Below are 21624 nucleotides of genomic sequence, written 5' to 3'. Positions count from 1 at the left end.
AATGTGAAAAAATTGAATCTGCGACTGAAGAAATTAATAAATAATACTAATCAACGTCTTAATGATTTAAAAAATATTTTGTATGCATGTCATCATTGAGGAATGCTCACGAGTACAGCAATAGTACTATTAATAACATGTTGTGTCCCTCTGTCCAGTTTTGTCCCCAAAGTAGAAATTGAGGTGTGAAATATACACGGACAAGTTTCACATGCAGAGGGTGTTGAGTAGTAGTTCGTTCTTCTTCCTACACTTTCAGCAGCTTAATTTGTCTTATACTTCAATGCTGCACCGCTAAATTTTAGCATGAAGAATTCACTTTGATGTTGAATTCCATGCAATGAGAAATAACCACGGAAGCATAACTTTGAAATTTAATAATTGTTGATTAGGATGCCTCATTCTTCACTGATTTTGGACATAAACTATGGTAACATGATCAACCTACTTTTTTAATCAAATACATAAAATACAGTACTTATTTGGCAACCTTGATTTTCAAGTATGTACTAATAATTTGAAATATGCCTTACAACTGACAAAAATAATACATTAGGCATTTAATACCTTTTGAAGAATGGTTTGTAACTTAAGGTAAATCATGGTAAAAATGTACCATTCCCAAAATAATGTAACAACGAAGAGATGAATAAATTAAACCAATTACTGGCTAAATATCATATGGTAAAGCTTTCATCAGTGATGTAAGAGCAGATACATACTCTTCCACCACAAGCAGATATCCCAAAAACCCTAGAAGAAAGAAAAAACAACAAAACAAACATTATACACATGGTACAGTATGAAAGGTTTTCTTCCATTTATAAAATTTATGGAGGATATCAAAAAATGATCAAACACAACACTGCACCAATTTTGAAGTGCAGTAAATATGGATGAAAACGCCCTATGATATTGTATTTTCTCCTATTGTAACGTCCTATGATATTTTCCAAATACATCCTCCCATTCATTAAATTTTAGTGTTGGAATAGTCTGAATCTGACATCAGACGTTACATTCAACATTCTGAAGAGGTTTCAAGCTTTCCAATAAAGAAAGAAAATCTTCAATCACTGATATTTTCTCCATGGTAGGTTCCATGAATGAATCAATCAATAAAATTTAACTTGTTTTAAATAATAACATCTGACTATACAATTTGGATTAATAAAATTTACTACTTGGATCACTTTGAATAAAGTAATGCAAAGAAAATATTATGAGGTCTGTCCAGAAGGTATCTGCCGTGCAATATTTTGAGTAAAATAGCCTACCTAGAACAATGAGGCCTTAGTCTCCTTTGGAGTACTCCCCTTGGTATCTAACACACTTTTCCAAATAACTGGCAAAGTCCTTCCTCGGGATGTAATCAGCAACCTCGTCACATTCTCCTTTATCTTGTCAACTGACTGTTGAGAAAACTGGACTTTTGTTTCAGGGTCATAGACCCATGACTCATTTTCAACTAATACCTTCTTTTAGAAGACCTGGGTCATCGTTTGTGGCTTGAGGTAAGTCCCCTGCAACTGCAGGACAAAACTCTTGACGGTGATGAGATAAAAGACAAAGCAACCGTCCATGGTTGATGACCGTTACAAAAATGACTTAGCCTATTCTTTTGAAAAGCATAAGCAATGCTGGCATAAGTGTGCGAGGCCCCAAAAGGAATACTTTGAAGGGGACGAAGGCCTCATTATTCTAGGTTCGCAATTTTTTTCAAAATACTGCATGGCTGGATACCTTCTGGACAGGCCCAGTAAATACTAAAAAACGTACATATATTGTTAACATTTAGAAGACAATTTTTAAAAAGAGCACAATCATATTTTGAAGTTGAAGCCTTCAGTAAGATTTTGCTTCTCACTCAGAAAATTGGAGCATGGTGACATTTACTTTGTAATTTCTGGTATCAACTACTCAGGAGATAAGATATATGGGCAACATAACTAATTGCAACACAAACTCTTCGGTTCACACCATTCATACCATACATGACAAGCGACATTATTGCTAAGCTAAGTTTTTTTGCCTGTTTCTTATCAAGCATTATTTATTGGATACTGCAAAAAGACTTCCAATAAATGCCTGGCGCAAAATTACATACACAAAATAGGAACTGTAAAAAGGATAATTTAAAGGAAGAATTTTAATATTAAATGAAAAATACAAGAGATCTAACCTAATTCTTTGCATATTATTGTAAGGGTGGTCAGAATAGATTGATTTCATTTGCATTTATTGACCTGATAGACATGATGGCAAACTGTCAAACCAACCTCTAAAATTTCTTATCAAGTTCTATGGGAATCATGCATCAGGGCAAAATGCATCTAAGCAAATAAATCATGAAAAATGTTATGCATGTTATTGGCATCATTATTTAGTAGTTATTAACAATACATTTGTCATGTTTTCCAGGGTATATCATCTAGCAGTTGATAGTTGGTTCTCCCAGAAAGCTACCCCTAAATGCCCATTCAGATAATTTTGACTTTTATAAAAGAAACTTCAAGACCTCATGAAACTGATCTCTAACCAGCCTAATCAAATTACCAATTATCATAAGCTCAGAAGAAGAGTAACAGTTTTGGCACCACGGAGAGCTCCAATGCAACTCTAAAATACAGTACTTTGAATGCTTTAATACAATTTTGTTCCAATTTTTCAATTGATTCCATTTGAGCCGGGAAGTTTATGACAAAAATTAACAATCAGATGGCTGTGTTACAGACTGTGAATGAATCAATCTATTTTAAAAGAATTGATGTGTGTTCATGATTCATGCATTAGTAATATGTTAATGTGCTCTTTGTTTATGGCTCAATTTCTGTTAGTCTGTGTAAAACTAATGATCATTTAGAGCCACCAAAAGTCTACCCAACTTATAGTTTGCCTTGTTTTTTGGCCCTTCTACATGAATTCTCTCTCATTAAAAGCCTTTAAGATAATATTTACATTTATATTTTAATTTAAATTAAATTTTTTCAAGGTATTGAGGGCACACATGAAGCTTTCAGCAGCTGTATTGGACTTTTTTCTAGGAAAAAAATGGCCAAAGAAGCCCATGATTTTCTCATTTTGAATTTGAATCACATAATAATAATAATATTTTTTGTCCACTGACCATACACATCATGTAGGTATAGGAGTCGTCAAACAAACAAACATACAATACATGTAAACTTCTACACTCTGAATATGCTTAGTAAAAAAAAGATCATACACATTAAAGTATGTAAAAAAAGAACACAATGCATTACATCTTCGTATCATTAAAAAAATCATTCAATTAATTATAACACTTCATTAGAAGAAAGTTCTTTAGTTTCAATTTTAGACTACTCAATTTATCAATCTTTTCCAATAAGAGTGGTAATGCATTATAAATTATCACTCCCATTACCATTGGGTCTTTGTATGAAATTGCTAATTTATATACTTTTGTGGATGTGGTAATGATTTCTAGTATGCTGAGCAAAGGTCACTATGGTCACTTCTGTGGATGGATTTTGGCCAAAATCTAACCAGTTTATCTACTTCTAATGTAGATGTAAAATTCAAAATTCATTGATATTCACATAAATAAATTTGAGTCACTGTGCCAAAAACAAACAGATATCATTCAGAAAATCAAATATGTAACGGAACCTCAAAACCTACTTCCATTAAAAACTTCATGTCAAATATTCACACGTAAAGGCTAAACTATGTATGAAGAAACTAAAAATGCTAACAGGTGCAAATTGCTAAACATTAAACTGTATCAGGCCTTCTCAGAAACACATTTTTTAACTTAGAAAATAGAATGTGAAGGGCAAAATGGAATGTGGAAACTGGTTAAAAAAGTAAGCTGTTCAAATCTTAAAATCATTGATGCTAGACTTGAGGAATACATGGAATAAAATTAAGGACGATTGAAAAATTAACATTCAAAAGAAGAAAATGGAATTAAGTACTCCAGCTTCCATTATAATAAAAAACATCAATATGTGCTCCAGCCAGGGGCACAACCAATAAATGCACAAGCTCATCCAAAAATTTTTTTCTACTATTTTATTTCTCCATATTTTATTATTTTACTTCTATCTAATTTTATATCTTGACACAGTATGATGAGAACTTTGCACTGAATTCCAACTCTTGTTCAGAAAATGCCAAGAAAAATATTTTCCAGTCCCATTCCAAATCCTGATATGCCTTGCCCATTCGTCCCTACACATTAGAGAAAATAAGATGAAGCCTCAGAAGTTATGAAGACAGTTACCCAGAAAGGCTTTTAGAAAGCTACAGGTTAACTGAGTGTACATAGCTTAGTTTAAATGAGTAACTTAGCAGCTCCCTCTACAGCTATAGAGGGAGTTGCTAAGATACCAAACCATGCCAGCTGATTAAACCACCTAATTGAAATAATGGAAAAAAGACAAAGTTGAAAAGGAAATTTAAAAATAATCTCATTTGTAAATTAAATCATTAAAATTAATCCAAACTTACAAAAATATGCTGCTTAAGAACACCAAAATATAATATGGAATTCCTTCCCTTGAAATCTTGGACAATATTAACAGAGTCCTAAGTGCAATAATTTGCGATACACTTCTGGTCCTTCCCAGTATCCCCTGGAAAAAATGTGTTAAGTCAAAATCATTAATTATTTAATATATTTTAATAATTCTGCAGAACTAATTACTTAATTCATAAGCATGAAAATTCTCATGCACATTTTTTTATTCCTACCCAGTATTCATGCATATCAATGACTAACTAATGGCCAGAGGGGCTTTTCATTTGAAATAATGTGATATCTGGGACATATCATAGTTTTATCCTTGTATTTCAATTTTGACATTTATCTCAGATCTTTAATGCATGTGAAAGGGCCAACACTGGAAATCTTTACCAGAATATAGACAAGTTTGGCATAGTGCCTTGGGAAAATGATGATAACCTCGGAAGCTGAGAAGGATATTGAATGACCCCCGTGAAACTTCAAAAATTGAAGCAAATGCATGGTTTGCAGGAGTTATTGAAACACAGGTACCATATAAAGTTAAATACCAAACTGATTTCCTGGAACTTCCAAAGAAAAATAAATGCTTTTTGATGAGTACCATACATGGGAAAATCCAAAATTATTCATTTCCATCAAAATGGTCTTTTATGATAAATGCAAACAAAAGAAGGTTCCCATTGCACAATTCATTGGTCAAAAATTGATAAAATCCTTGGAGATATTTGTTCAAATTTTGTGGACACCAAAAACCATAGCCCTACCTGGAGACCGAACTGCATATCATATTAATATTGATTCTACAGTTATCATAATATCAATTTCATAAAATACCTAAGCATTAAACTCCAGTACAGATGTGGCATGACGTATTTCTTCATCATAAACATTGACAGCCTTTCTTTTGATTGATCCAAAGGGAAAGTTTCCAGGGGTTGACCATTGTAATCAAATTCAGCAAGTATGCAAGAATTGTACCCTGTTACTAATGGGCACGAAGTATAGCCAAGGTAGGTGGCAGGTAACTTTTCATTTTTCATTCTGGCATCAAGATTCATCCGTACAACTTTCAACTGGGAAGCTGGAAAATATTTAAAAGAATGTTAAATGGAATTGTAAGACTCAAATATACCTCATTACTATTATAGTGGAATGGTGTGAATTTTCTTAACTCCCTGAAAACTCCAAGTTCTGCTGATCAAACTATGTGGTCTTAGAAGTATAAACTATGGATTACATTAAGAACCTTATCAACCAAAACAGTAAACAACCCAAAGTTGGATTTACAGGTGATAATAGATCTCACCTAATACTAATCCTTAGACCAGTCAAATTTACAAGTAGAAATTAGAACTCATAGAGCATATTTTTATTCATACTATATACAAAGAAACCATATTCCAACATGGCAAAAGAAGGTAATTAGATTTAATCAGCTGTTTAGAAAATCACACTCAATTTCAACAGTATTTATTCTTTATTGGAGGCAATTCTTTTCAATAATGATTTGCCCAGGAATATTAATCATAACTGACACCAACATGAATATGAAATTTTATTTAACTTTTTTCCGGCTATTGATCATTATAATATGTGGTATCAAAATTCCATAGCTTCATTGCATATACAAGAATCATTAAGGAATTTTGCCATACTTGTTCTGATTGAGCTAAGAAAAATTACTCGATGAAGTGACAGGTTTAGGTAGCTTCGTACAGTTGATGGGCCATAGTACCACCACCCTACATTTTGAGTATGTTAACATGAAAGGACAATTTAGATGCATGGTGGGGCTTCCTTTTTCAAAGATCTTATCAATGTATCAATGTTTTTATTGTTCTTAAGACAATTCTCAACAAATTTCAAATCCCTATTAAGGACCTGATCAGGGAGGAGAAGAAGACTGACACCTTTACCCAATTCAGGATAACATTAATGGGGTGCAAGGGACATGGCAATAACATTCATAAACTCACCCACGGCTGCCCCTGTTTTAGAAGTAGGAAGATTTGTGCAATCTCCAATGCCAAATATGTTATCATATTTTTTATGCTGCAATGTCTCTTTGCTCACATCTAGAAAACCTGCAGAATCCACAAGTTCCTTGGACTCCTTAAGCTGCTTTGGTGATGACATTGGTGGAGATACATGCAGCAGTGAATACTAAAAAAAAAGCATATTTCAAAAGGCATTAATATTACTTCAAAAAGTTTATTTCACTTATCAGAATACTGTTTCCAAATTAGAATAAAATTTGCAACCATATGATTGGACAGAATTTATTATGTGAACTTCGTGTACAATAAAATATTCTTAAAGCCACTTAAAAACAACGATTATCTAGCACATGTAGAAGCAAGAATTAATTTACCATGATGATTGGGAATGATTACTTGCAATAGCAAGTACAGCACACCGTTTCTTATCATTCGGAATAAAAGATCTACTTTGTTATTGCCATTTGCAATGAATGTAATGACTTACACTGAAATGCTTACTAAATTGAATTCTTGAGACGTATCAGTCTTCACTGTCTTTCTCAAGATTTCAACTGAACGGCAGATTTGATATTTAAGTTACTTGACTTATCCCAGTCAGCTAAATGACAATTGCTAGCCATGTATTGTTTTGCAGCTAGTTAGAATCCATGAAGTATAGTTTCATGCTACTCCTTGAAATTTGATTAACATGCTAATACTTAAATTCCTTTCTACCTTTGAAAAGCTGGATGCAGAGCTATAAATACATACATGGCTATATATAAGTAGAATTGTATGAGATTTCTACATAGCACCCTAAAATACAGCCTCAAAAGAATTTTTTTTTTATAGACTCCTTTACTGTGTGTCGTTTTAATATTTTAAGCAAGATATGATTTTCAAGTTCAATGTTTAAAGTTGAAAAAAATTAATTAATTCTACTTAATATGATACTGGATTATGTAAACCTGAATTATTAAGCTGTAATTCTACTAGGCATACAGTTGGGACTACAGACTGAGAGGGCCAGGTTCGATTCTTGGGGATACCTCTGGGAACCCCCAAGCTGTTTGATGTTTGATTTATTGGTGGCCAGGCCTTCCTGTAAAACCATTGACAGCACAGGCAAAGGAACCAACCCCCCCCCCCCCCCCCAGCCTGATATGTGAATTTTACATGCCGTTGAGCTTAGTAATGGGTGACGCTCTTCCTCATCTGCTAAACTGACCTACAAGTTGATACCTCTGGTTTTTTGGCATGATATACCGTACAAAACAGAGGAATGCCACTGAATTTATACATAAAATTGCATACTGAAAGGAAACATTTTAAGAAATGTTTAAAGGAAATCCTGACTCTATTCAGTAGCAGAATATAAAAATTGATAGAAAAATATACACACGGTTTATATAAAAAGTAGCAGTAACAATTTTTTCCTGACATGACTGTACGTTGCAGCACACCCACACCATGCAGGCTTGGTGGTAGGGGGTCTAACCTTCAATAGGCGCAAAGCACCTGAGAGGGTTTGTTCTGGCTTGATCAAATTTTTAGTGGACCCTTGTCGAGTGAATTGCAAAGTCAAGCAAGTGCAAAATGCAGCAAATGATTGAACAGCTGTATGCCACGAAATTTTGTGTTGGACTGGAAAAATCCGGTACGAAGACTAGTAGTTTTTAGGGGAGGCGACCGACTACTGAGGTCATTTGCGCCATAGGGGATGGACAGGAAAGGATGAAGGGCAGAGAGACACCCGGCGTCGGCATCAGCCTACTCTTTACGAAAGGCACCAAGGGGTCCGCAGTTTAACGTCCCATCCGACGGACGGCATACTCACTCAAAGTGCTCTCCACAAAGCACCTTAAGTAGGGATCGAGATAGCTTTGAAAAATATTAAACACCATCGGGATTTGAACCCGTGCCCTCTGGGTGGGAAGCCAGTACGTTAGCCCCAGCACCATCTTGATCCCCCTTGGTACGAAGACATTGGGCATGATTTGCCAAGTGTTCAAAGATGAAAGCATTTCACAAACTGTAGTTTTCTGGTGACACAAGCTCTTCAAAGATAGAGCGAGTGTGGAGGATGAGCCGCACACTGGACGTCCTTTGATGTCAAGAATCGACGACAACATGCACGTGAAGCACAGAATTCAGATCATTGATTAAGTGTGTGCATGAGTGCATCATATTGGTATTGGTAAGATAACAGCGCACACCATTATCACTGAAAATTTGCCAATTCAAACAATATGCGCTATCCTCTTCAAATATTTGACAGATGACCAAAAGCAGAGTCGATTGTCTGCTGGCAAAGACCTTCTCATTGAAGAAGACCCCCAACCCCTTACAATCCCAACTAAACACCAGGAGACTATTTCCTATTCACGAAAAGGAAATTCTCCTTCAAAGGCATGCGTACCCTTAAGCACCTTCTGGAACTGGCCTACGAGGGAGCCTTTGAGTCATGGAAAAGACGCTGACAAAAGTGTGTTGATGCTAAAGAGATGAACTTCAAAGAATTTTGAGGCATTGTAGCTATATCTGAAATATATCTATTTTTCCAACACTTTTTATTCAAACCTTGTGTATCCAAAATCAAATGTCATTCACTTGAAAGTGGATTTCTCTGGAGAAATAATGCAATGAATATTTTGTGGTTACCATTATTTTCCATGGATTGAATCACTTAGAAAATAATAATACTTACATTCAAAGTTAGATGTGATCCCGGTGAATCCAAGTTTTCAAAAACAGCCTCCTTCTTATCAGGTAATACTTTTACAAGGTTATGTCTCATATTTATTTTAATATTTCGTTGCTCACAGACTTTCATTAAAGCTTCTGCATACTTCTTCACTCCAAAAACCACAGGAAGGGATGTGTTGTAAATTATATTGGCTTTATCTCGTTTCCCAGTCTATAGAGAAAAACTATTGACAATTAGTTGCAATGAAATATGACAGTTAATAATTCCTACATGGATATGATAGCAAACCCTCACAAATCCAGAGAGACTTCAGTCATACAGTGCAGGTGGTTTCCTATAGGGTCACAAGACGGCTGTACTGTAGTGCTTTGCTAAAAAATATTTTCCACTCACAAGTTTCTTTAGATATGAATGAAAGCTGTGATTAAATAATTTATCACATTCTAAATGCTATTGTAAATTATGAATTCCCAGTGCTACAAGAACCACATAATTCACTAGTTCTTCAAATACCCCATTTTAGACAGCTGGAACATACATGTTTATGGGAGATGGCCAGTTCTTCATATTTAATTACTTCTGTAACTTCTATAGCACATATCTAATTATTTTAAGTTCTTCTAGCGGTCAAATAGTGCACCAAAAATGTTCAGCAGTGAAAGAAAACTCAGAACTTTGAACATTGTAAACAAGATAACGGTTTTTTGAAAGCTGAGGTGCCAACCATAGTTCATGGGTTCAGTATAGCTAAACAGACTGTTTCTGATCTGATAAAAATGGGTTAAAATCAAGATATTTGAGCTAAAGTTTAGTGCTAACTCCCAGAATATCTACTGGAAGTCTCAAAAAATCCCAATATTACCAGAAGATGAAAAGCTGTAAGGAAACATCCATCAGTGGTACGCACAGCAGCAATCAAGGGGTGTAGAAATTCATAGCACTGACATTTAAGATGCAGAGCAAAAACTTGCAAAACACTTACAAGTAGAAAACGTCACGGCAAGTAGTGGTCGCTTATGGTGATTATTTATTTATTTAGTAAAAATTGTGCACATACAGCAGGATTTCCAATTTATAGTGACACATATAACAGCAACATATAAGGACACAAACATACAAACATCAACAAGACTATAATTAGCAGTTATTAGAGATAAATTTTCATAGAAATAACAAAAACAGTGAAAGAAAGGAACAAAACCGGGATGTGGGAGTGAAAGGAGAGATTGTGCTAGTTCTTTCGAGAGAGATGTGTCAGAGAAAGGTTTATAAATGTGTTGGCTGGGAGTGAGAGGGGGTCAATGCTTTCGGGAAGGGAATTCAGTAACGCGGGGAGAAGGAAGAAAAGGGAACATTTGGTGAGGGAGAATCTGGGAACGGGTTGGTGGAATAAAGAGTGATCGCGGGTAACTCAGGGGGGAACTCTGAAATTGATAAGGGAAATTAGTTCAGGACAGTCGTTAATGGAGTTTAGGGTGTTATGCATGAGTTTTAAATCGGATTTTAGACGTAGAGTGGAGAGATTACAAATCGAGAGCGAGGAAAGAAGTGATTCAGTGGGCGAGTCCCGAAGATGGAGGACTCTGTACTTGACAATTTTACTGAAAAAATTTGTTATCGTGTTAACCCTTTGCACTCGGGTGTTTTTTTCTCGATTGCCTTAGTCTACTCGGGATTCAATTTTTTAAATACCCCAAATTAGCTAAGTGTGGTACTAGAATGAAAAACTGGAGTTTCTTTTCATACAAACTTATTTATTTGGATTTTTTGACATAATTATTGATAAATTTATTGATAAACCATTATTTAAACTCTATAATTTTTCATGGTAAGATATTTTTGGAAGCATTCACCAACATGAAGACATGGTTTACAATCACACATCTCACAGATATATATCGTCTCTCTTCTTCCTCCTTTGATTTTTCGGTCAGAGCAAACCGCACAATCTTTATGTTTTAGGATGAGATGTGATTATATAGTATGGAGTTTTCCATCTAAATGTTGCTCTATGTTTGTGGATGGTAATCTAACCCTGGAAGTTTGTGTACCATCTCGGAATTCTCCAACGAGATCGTGTACTAGTTTCCAAACAAATTTCACATGCGAGATCGGTTTTTCATTTTTTCTTAGTTCGCATTCTTTATACAATATAAATGAATTTACAACACTGACCTCAAGCCCCCAGAAAAACAATTTACGCCACCATTTTAGAGTTTTCCTCATGAAACAGTAGGTGCTTGTGTAATGATCCGCTATGTCAACTCCCCCCATAAACTTGGTATAATTTGTCACAACCTTGGGTTTGAAAACTATTTCATTCCCACCACCATGAACTCTCCTTTCCATGGACTCAGTCTCTGCAGTGTCCCACGTACCGAGCATTGTGACTATCCTCTTGTACTTCCATGCAAGGAGAATGATGATCCTCAAACAATGATGATGCAACCTCAAAAAAGCTAGACTCCAGGAAAAGGCCTAAGGTTCGTGTTTTACTATGAATATAATAGATCATACCTAGGACCCTCCTACTCAAGATTCCTGACTATGCAATATATACGAAAAGAGAGGGCAGAATATTTAATGAGACAGCGGACACTAGGAAGAAAAGGAAATGAAAGAGTCCAAACTAGAAAGCAATGAACTAAGGATCAGCTGACTGAGGTAACTTTACATTCTGGCGATCTTTTATCAGACACAGATAATCTCTAAAAGACATTGCTTTACATTTAGCTGACTTCCAAGTATTGAAAGGCAAACAATACAAATGAAAAAGAACCTACAAACACAGTAAATAGATTACAAAAAACATCTGTGTAGGTGATGGCATCCTTTGGGAGACGGCATTTATGTCGACGACGACATCATGGGTCGATACTATTCATTAATAAAACAAGCCATGCTATTAATTAAGCTTTAACTTTCCTTTTCCTTTCATGCAGATGATTACAAGAAAAGTTATTGGAATAATAGAAAAAAATCCCAATTCCCCTCATGGTGGAACTCCGTGTCGAGTGTGGCTCGACATACGAGCTGCTGCCGTTGCTAACCGTGTCGAGTCACACTCGACATCCGAGTGCAAAAGGTTAAGGGTATTGAGGTTAGATAGGGCAGACATGGACCATATAGAGGAGCAGTAGGTAATTAATGGTAAGATAATGGTTGAGAAATATGCGGTTTGAGATTGTACATCTTTTATTTCTGTGTAGCGGTAAAGTAGACCTAGAAGAGATATGGCTTTGCATTTAACTGCTTTGATGTGATCAGAGAAATTTAGTTTGCGATCAGTTAATACACCTAGATCCTTGACAGAAGCAACACGATTCAGAGGAACTGAATTAATTGTATATTTAAAGGTAAGAGGAGATTTTTTTAGGGAGAGAACGAGAGTATTGCATTTATTTGAGTTTAAATTTAGCATCCATGTGCTGCACCATTCTGAAATTTTATTTAAAGCCTCCTGAAGGTGGTAGCAATCCGTGGGGGAATTAATTTCCTTAAAAATTTTGCAGTCATCAGCATATAGTAACGTGTGGGCTAGGGAGGTCGGGACAAGGGAAGCTTAGTCATCAATGTACAGATTAAAAAGATATGGTCCGAGAATACTACCTAGAGGAACTCCAGATGTTACAGAGGACCAAGGAGATGAGGCGCCAGATAGTATTACTCGCTGATTTCTATTCTAAAGAAAGCTGGTCTGTAATTTGAGAAAGTTTCCATGAACGTTAAAACGCTGACTGAGTTTATTAATGAGGAGGTTATGATTGAGGGAGTCGAAGGCTTTGGAGAAATCCAAGAAGATGGCATCTAATTGAGTCTTACTTGTTATCGCACTAACAGTGTGGTGTTGAAAAAGTGCTAAATTGGTCAAGCACAACCTGCCCGGAAGGAAACCATGTTGGTTGCGAGACAGAAAAGGGGAAGTAAAATAATAAATTCTGTTGAGAATGATCCTCTTGCAAACAGAAGAAAGAATAGGTAGTAAAGAGATAGGGCGATAATTAGATATTTCATTTTTTGTTCCAGTTTTAAGAATAGGGGTAACATTAGCGGATTTCCATTGGGGGGGGGAAAGTACCGAGGGAAAAACAGCGATTTAATAAGAGGCTTAAGGGAAGAGAGAGGGAGGAAGCGCAGTTGCATACAAATATAGGACTTATGCCATCGGGGCCAGCGGAGCGACGGAAGGGGATTTTACAAAGGTATTTAAAAACCTCCCGGGAATTGGTTCGAATTTGGGATAGAGAGTAGCAACAACTTGGAGAGAGGGAAAGATCGCTGGAGAAGGGAGGGTTAAAAGCAGGAGTCAGACATTCCGTGAAGAATTTCAGAAATAAGTTCGGTCTTTCTGGTCCCACAGCTTTAGCATTGCCATAAGAAACAGCAACGGGAATCTGGGGGCGATTACGATGACGATTGACAAATGACCAGAATTTTTGAGTATTCTCGTTCGGAAAATTTTGATACAGGTACCAAGCGCGATTTTTGTTACCCAGAAAGTGCACAGTGTCCGGCTTAAACCACGATGGGAATTTCTTTGACTTGGATTTCACAAGAGGGACGAAATCTTTTATCACACTTTCAATTACAACGTAAAGGAAATCCACCCCTTCTTCAGGAGACAAAGCGGTAAGCACACCCCAGGGGAGAAGGTCAAGGCAGCGATTAATGTCCTCCCAGCGGACCTTCAACCAGGCAGGGAAAGGCTTCATAGGGGCAGGGGGATCCCCGCGGAGTTTCCGGGAACCACTAATGTGGAAAACTGCATCCAGAGACTCGTGGTCAGAGTTGAAAATATTCCTTCCCAGGGTAATAGCCTCGGGGGGAACGGACGAGAGGAGAAGGTCCAGGGTTGCCAGGTTTCGGGTGCGTTGGGTGCAGTATCGCGAAAGTTGTAGAGCACTTATAAAATGTTCAATAAAGAATTCATCGTGACCATTGAGAGGGGTACCATGCATTGGGGTGTCCCATTGAATGGATAAATTAAAGTCACCAACTAAAATAATTGGACCAAGATTAATAGTTTTAAACACAGAATCAAGACAGTTTTCGAGAATCGAGATATCACTGCTTGGGGCACGGTAAAAACAGCCAACAAAGATTTTATTTACTTTTGAATGCATACCATGGGGTAGAGACTTCACTCCATACGATTTCGCAAGCAGTTTCGAGGTCTTTGCGTCGCTTTGAGGGGTACTTGGAATTAATGGCAAGGAGCACCCCACCACCTCTAGTCAGACGATCTCGACGGTATACACTGTGTGAGACCGAAGATAATTCACCATCGGCAAATGAGGGGGACAGCCAAGTTTCGGATAACGCAATTATATCAAATTGCGCAAGTTCATGCGCATGGGAGTCACAAATTGATAGTTTGTTTTTAACACTTCTCACATTCTGGTAGTACACATGCACTGGGGGAGCACAAGGAGGGCCGGGGTTAAGGCTCACATCACCCGAGAGCAGGATGACAACTCCGCACCAAGAGTGTGGCGTCGAGGCAGTCGGCAAGGGTCCGAGGAGTCGCCGGGAGCTAGGAGACAGGCTGACGGGGAAACGGAGGCGACATAGGATTAGGAAGAGGAGACATAATTTCTGTGATAAAAGGAGTGTGGTGAAGTCATGAGTGATGATGGAGATTCAGTTAACCGTTTGGGATAAAATTGCCTCCACTGATCGCTGAATATGATTTAGAATCATTTCAAATTTCTACCGCAGATCTGTAATGGACAGCTTTCCACAATAACCTGCAAGCTTGACGATGTGAGTCATAGGTTCCTTAACGAAATATTAGTAAGTGCATGATCTCTTTACAACTGGTTACTAATAGAGTTAGGAATCACACATTCAAGAGTTCCCGCAGGACAATTTGGATAACCCTAAGCTCTGACGAAAATAATAAACTCCCAGTACAATATAGGCATTCAGCAAATACATGGTTTAGCAGAGTTATCACAACAGACTGATTCCACAATAAATTTGTTCCTGAAGTTCAGAAATACGATGTTTTATGAAGTCCAAAGGATGAGGTTAAATGCACTTGTTATTCTGTAAATACGTATTTTCATCCTGAAATTTACAGTTTGGGCAGTTGGGATGGTGATATTAGGTGCCTTGATTTACCCCAAATACAATTTCATAATTTCAGCCAAAGAATAAAGGAGTAATTACAGCTTACAAGAGGTTGTACAGGCGAAAGTTTTATAACAAAAGCTCTAGAGTTAAGTGATTATGAGATTGAAGGCAACAGGGAACAAACAATGATGAAAACAGAACATTATTATTTGCTAAAAATGTATGTGCTTCAACTGGACTGATTCTTGGAGAAACGAAAACAAATTTATTATTGCAAAAGTATGGAAAAAGATTATGCATGAAAAAGAGGTTGATTTCCACTTCACAGGATTTGAACTAGAATATCATTAGGAACTTCAGCAGTCTACAGGGGAAACACCCTTGACTAGAAAAATTTTGAGAGCTGGCTTTATGATGATTAAGGTAACATGGGTTTGCAAACACAAAAAGGAGAAGAAATAGCTGATATTTCCAACAGGCAGTTGGAAATGTATCTTTGGAATCAGTTAAAATCTCAAATTTCAGAATACTCTGGATACCGTCATACATTTTATAATAGATGAAATGTTGAATAGACATGCAACAATGCTATGGACATTTGAGACCACAATGGGAGATTGTTATTCAAAGCAACTGCAAAGAAACAAACTGAGTAAAATAAGTAGCTTATACAAAACATTTGCTGATTATTCCCATACATCCCTGCAGCCTACTACATCATATTCCAATGATGAAATATATATGGACCATATCCATAAGTGTATTTTGCAAGAAATAAATCTTTTTCAAGAGGATTTTAAATATAATTAAATGATTTTCAATTGTGATTACTAAATTTACATTGAACTATTTTTTAAATCATTTTATACCATCAAATTTTTCTGAATAATTATTGATACACTTTGGGCAGATGGAATTAATTTTCAGAAATTAACATCAGTAACTAGCTTTTAAATTTCGATAAAATAGACATCTGGCACCAGAAATTAATCAAGGAATAATCTCAACACGATTAAATGTTATAATATGTACTATTTTAACTCATAAAACAATGAAATTTAAAATGACTAATTCCCCCCTAATGCTCATGACAATGAAAACAAACAACGGTATTCATATGTCAACAGCTTTTAACTTTGCGCATTTCATTTGCAGGTTGACTCCTGCTCCTATTAATAAAATCTAGTGCAATTTAATTGCCATTAACCATCTCAGGTTGTCACACTGAAACCATCAGCAGTAATATTCTTAAATATATTGACCAAATTAGCAAGATATACATTTAAGTGTTTCTTCAGTGGAAGGTATAATTTAAGCATGCCACACACATTGTTATTCTGAAAATTAGTCAACATAATTATCGTGAAATACAAACAATGAAAACACTATTGCATAAAGCTCAGGTCACACTAAAACACATGAAAAGTTATATAATAAAAAGAGAATTAGAAAAATATTGATTCAGTGAGTGGTGAATGGTAAGGAACAACGAATGGTAACACAAGATATTTTGTTAAATGTTTTTGAAGTCATGCAGCTACAGATAAAATGAGGTTTGCAGGAGTGAGGGCTTAATTATAAAAAAACACCTGGTTTAAACACCAAAATTGATATATAAAAGGAAAATTGAATTAAAGAGTACACTGCAGTAGTAGTAGTAGTTTTGAGGGGAGGCGACCGACAGCTAAGGTCATTTGCACCATAGGGAATGGACAGGAAAGGATGAAGGGTGGAGGGAAACCCGGCGTCAGCATTAGCCTACTCTTTACGAAAGGCGCCAAGGGGTCCGCAGTTTAACGTCCCATCCGACGGACGGCGTACTCACTCAAAGTGCCCTCCACAAAGCACCTCAAGTAGGGATCGAGATACCTCTGAAAAATATTCAACACCACCGGGATTTGAACCCGCGCCCTCAGGGTGGGAAGCCAGTACGTTAGCCCCCGCACCATCTCGATCCCTGAGTACACTGCATAATGTAAAAACAATAGTAGACTGATGACAGTGGTTATACAAAATCTAAATTGACTGAGAACACCGGCAAGGGCAGATGTAGAAAGGGTACAGAGTGATAGACAGGGGTCCATAACAGGGATGCGAGTGATCATTCGATCTTCTTCTCAATGTATAGAGAGAGAGAATATTAAGGAAGGCATGGGAAGGGCTGGAGTCAACCAACCGATTTTTTCATAAAAAAATAAAGAAAACAATTCGTCACTCTCTTTCTTTTGAATTCAATTACAAGCCCAAGCTATATCCTGACACTCCTTTGTACTTAAAACCTTCCAAGAATCATTCCCCATTCACCACCAGCTTTCTTCATATGTATAACACCCAACGTTCTCCATAACCCTCAAATTTCATCTCCCATCCCTTCATCACTATATTAACAATGATTTTTAAATTAAATCTTGTTTTATCATGATAACCGAGTGTTAGTCTAATGGGATGAACATGACAGCATTTTGCTTATTACCTGATGAGTTCAACCCTTGCCGATTGGACTAATTTTTAAATGGAAGGCTAGTTAATATAATGAAAATAACACATCCTATAACAACCTAACTCTATGAATAAATATATTGTAAAGAGTGTGCCAAAGCTAACTTAACTAAAATTCATTAAACTGGCAAAACTGATGAAAAGCCACTCAGCTCGGGAATCTAAGTCAATCTTTCATTCATAATAATAGAAAAATGTGTGCCCCCATTTGGTAACATAACATGACCTACCTTACGAAAATAATGTTCAGCTATATACATTATCTTCTGTGGTGCACCGGCACATTTTACAGGAGTATTTGGGAATGTGAAAATAGCATTTCCTTCTTTAAATTTTTTCAATTCTTCATAAGTTTTTGTAACATATGCAGGTGAATAATTAGAGCATACACCTGGCGTCTTCAAAGCATCAACAAGTCCATCAACCTGCAAAACATTTATTTTTACCATCACATAAGTATATTATATTGAAATATTATAGTTATACTCCAGAAAATATCCTAACTTGCTGTTGAATTCATATTCCTTACATCAAACAATTTTCAAAAGGATTTGGAAAATTACTTGAGCATGCATGTGAAGTAGAAACTTTGTAATTTTCCTCAGTCTGTGTGAAAAGGATCATGTATGCAATTACCAGCAATCGGCATCACAGTATTCTGTAAAGTTAAAGCTTAAGGGATGATTTAAACGGTGCTTATTTTAGTAAATAGGTAATAGGGGTTCACATTACCCCAAATATAACGTAGTTTGACCTCATAAAAGTACTTGCTTATCCTTAATCCCTTAACAGAATTAGCATAGCAGACTTTCTTTTATACAGTCATAAATCATGTTGATCCATACAAATCATGCATTATGAAAGCTGGGCGAAAATAATGCATAAGAGACTGAATGAACTCCTTTTAATGGTGTTCTAATTGTAAAAAGGAATGGGGTTACTGCAACTGCAAATGAAGAACGTTTTGCAGTTTGAATATTTGTACCTACATCTAATCAGCTTAATGAACTATAATGTTATTGCAGTCAGGATAGTACCAGTTAATTTTAAATTTCTCACACTAAGTGTGGTGACACTGTTACTGGCATTCTTGGGTCATATCAACAAGGTCAAGGTTATCTTTTAACAGGGGGTAAATCCGAGGGATTATATCTATGCATATACTGAATTCCATTAAGGCAGAGACACTGAATATTCGCAAGTCAGATAATAATGGGATGCAATCTAACATTAATTCCACATCGATTCAAGAATTTTTCACTGAATATGTTTCTAATAATAGAGAAGACTTTTGAAAAAATTAGCCACCCATCAACAACAAAAATCAAAGTGAATAATCTTGTTGACAATATTAAGAATGGCATAAAATTAAACAATTGCAATTTCAATGCATTAATTACTGCATTTTCAGGAACCGCAAGATGCATGACAATAATATAGGCAATGGAAAAAAATAAAAATGCATGGCAAGATGCGCGACAATCTAAATAACTGGGAATTGAAAAATAAAAATATACCTGATCAAAATTTAACTGAAGTCCCATGGCCATAACCATAAACTCATACTCCACTGAATCACCATCTTTGGTAATAACTTGGTTCTTTGCTGGGTCAAATTTCACTGCATAATCTTTCAACCATAAAGCATTTTTGGGGAGCACAGATTTAGTTGGTTTGCAACTATCCTCCAGTTTCTTCATTCCGCCTCCGATTAGTGTAAACATAGGCTGATAATAATGTTTCTGAAAAATTAGGAAGTCGCCATTTCAATTAAATCCGTTTCTTTCTGTAAACTGAAATAAGAAAACGAGGATTTTCGGACAGAACAAATAAAATTACCTCACTTGGTTCAATTACTATAACATCGCCTTTTTGAAATTTTGATGCATATTTCGCTGCAACACTGCAACCACCGGATCCCCCACCAACGACCAGAAGCTTACAACTAAAAACAATAATGCACATCAAACACGAATCAACACTTCAAACGGCAAATTAAGAACCAAGCCCCTTACCTATGCTTCTTCTTTAATGTCATAGCCGTTGAAAAGCATTTCCTCTCCCTAAGAAAAAACTCTTGCGCCACAGTAGTAGCCAATTTACTGCTTTTCGACAGCATTGCCAGTCTTGAAGACTACTCCGATCTCCCGATTGCCTACCTGCCGAGAACAGCAGCAGCTTACAACTGAATGAACGTCGCCGATTTCCCTAAAAACAATTATAGCCGGGACTTCTCGACCTTGCCGACGGAGTTCTCTTGCGCCTATCGCACTACACTCGGTAGGTTCTAAGGCAAAGATAAACAAATTAACATATTATAGGTACGCCCAATCAAACTATCTGACAGCAACTACCGGTGTAATTAAATCAAATCTTCAACTACTTTCCATCGCAATAAGCGAAATTCGAACGAAAATTCTAAAAATTCGTCATCTTAATACGTCAATAACATACGCTATTGTTCTCCCAAAAATACTCACCTTTCACGAACCACAAAATTTATCATAAATCTCCAAGAAAAGTAGTTCATCTAATGACCACGTTTCCAATAGAATCCTTGTGTTCTCACCAGTGACAGTGTTCTGCTTGCCCTAGGTAAAAAACATGATCTCGACAGGCCTAGGGTTCGAATGGCTAAAAAAATTATCCGTACGTGCGTCATTTCAACCTCGAGCGCTTACTTCAAAGCGAAAACAATTACAGCACGCCAACGTCACACGAAAGTAAACCACAAAACTATGATCACTGAGATTTGAATATCATTAAAATAATGTCGTGCTGTCGTAACTAAATTCCACGATATAGACGTTAGCACCTCCGTGGCTGCAAATATCAAAGAATAAGTCTGAATACCAAGACACCTACAATTCCAATACGTTTTTAACAACGACTTTGGAATATAATCACTTATGCGAGAAACTTAACTATAATTATAATTTACATTACATGAAACAGCACATGCCCAACATTAGGCCCCTACTAGTTTTTGCCATTATTACCGCTAGGGGCGCAAAAACACACAACTTTCTATATCTTCTGAGCTCATTCAAGTCGCACCAAATATGAATCGTGCAAATTGATGCAAATGCTACTACAGCTTGGTAGCTTGATGTGGACTGGCACCTGTATTCATCGGAAGAATAGTAGTTACGGTACTGTGCAAGATGGAGTGAATTTCTATGCTTTTTGGATACTGCTGATGGTCTATGAGTTTTATACCTCTAGTCTTCTGATTAATTATATGCCCCTCCTGATTAGTTACCAAGATTTTCAGCTGAGAAAAAAATTAACTCATTATTCATCCTTGAAGAAGGCCTTGAACCACAAAGAATTAGATAAAGCAGGCTGACGTGTTTACTTGCCAATCTCAGCTGGAATCATTAACAACTTTTCGACCAAAATTCAATTGGGTGGGCTTTTTTGCATTTCCGGCCTTCTTGAAGAATGTTATATCTCCTTTCTTCAGAGCTAAAGGAAATTCAAATCACTGTATTCATTTATATTTTGTCTGCAATGCAAGAGGAAAACCTCCCAGCCATTCTATGGACTATAGTAAACGAGTTTATTCTAAAAGAAAATAAAACGTCTAATTTTAAGATATCACGTTAATAAATTTACGTTTATTCACATTGTGCACTGTATGTACTTCGAATGTGCATATACTTCGAATAGAGAACTAAGCGAACGATGCATCACTTGAAAGGTAAGTAATATGCCCACAGGTAAAAATAATAATCATTGAAAAGCAAAAAAATACAATAATTCCATCGCGGATTTCCACACCCTTGCCATTAAAAATGTTAATTAAAATTGAAGATTCTTTATCATTTATTGAAATGCATAATTGTGACTAA

At 36.3% G+C, this 21624-nt stretch overlaps 1 protein-coding gene across 3 annotated transcripts; it reads right to left on the bottom strand.

The window, feature by feature from the left end:
- Window positions 1-434: 434 nt before the first annotated feature.
- Sqor (Sulfide quinone oxidoreductase) lies at window positions 435-20638 on the bottom strand. 3 transcript variants are annotated; one of them, XM_071593669.1, is made up of 11 exons: window positions 20452-20638; window positions 20251-20361; window positions 19786-20057; window positions 19610-19715; window positions 19288-19512; window positions 18001-18195; window positions 9197-9406; window positions 6487-6673; window positions 5345-5591; window positions 4495-4619; window positions 435-753 (listed from the first exon to the last, which is right to left on the bottom strand). In XM_071593669.1, the coding sequence occupies exons 3-10, from the start codon at window positions 19887-19889 to the stop codon at window positions 4562-4564; spliced, it is 1332 nt and encodes a 443-aa protein (XP_071449770.1). In that variant the 5' UTR covers window positions 19890-20057; window positions 20251-20361; window positions 20452-20638; the 3' UTR covers window positions 435-753; window positions 4495-4561. The 3 variants fall into 3 exon arrangements, with proteins under 3 accessions (XP_071449770.1, XP_071449779.1, XP_071449787.1); XM_071593686.1 differs by lacking the exon at window positions 435-753 and adding an exon at window positions 3721-4400; XM_071593678.1 differs by lacking the exon at window positions 20452-20638 and having other exon boundaries at window positions 20251-20406.
- Between the last annotated feature and the right edge of the window lie 986 nt (window positions 20639-21624).

The sequence above is a fragment of the Hetaerina americana genome, unplaced genomic scaffold (genome assembly GCF_022747635.1).
Source record: "Hetaerina americana unplaced genomic scaffold, ioHetAmer1.1.p SCAF_1, whole genome shotgun sequence".
Taxonomy (NCBI): Eukaryota; Metazoa; Arthropoda; class Insecta; order Odonata; family Calopterygidae; genus Hetaerina; species Hetaerina americana.
This window is presented reverse-complemented; position numbering and strand designations above follow the sequence as displayed.

Bases quoted from the DNA above. Each gene is read 5' to 3' on its own strand.
- Sqor (XM_071593669.1), bottom strand. From the start codon at position 19,889: ATGCTGTCGAAAAGCAGTAAATTGGCTACTACTGTGGCGCAAGAGTTT. The intron at 9,407-18,000 runs GTAGGTCATGTT...TTTTCTCTATAG, and splicing joins CTGAACATTATTTTCGTAAG to ACTGGGAAACGAGATAAAGC. The intron at 6,674-9,196 runs GTAAGTATTATT...CTTTTTTTTTAG, and splicing joins GATCACATCTAACTTTGAAT to TATTCACTGCTGCATGTATC.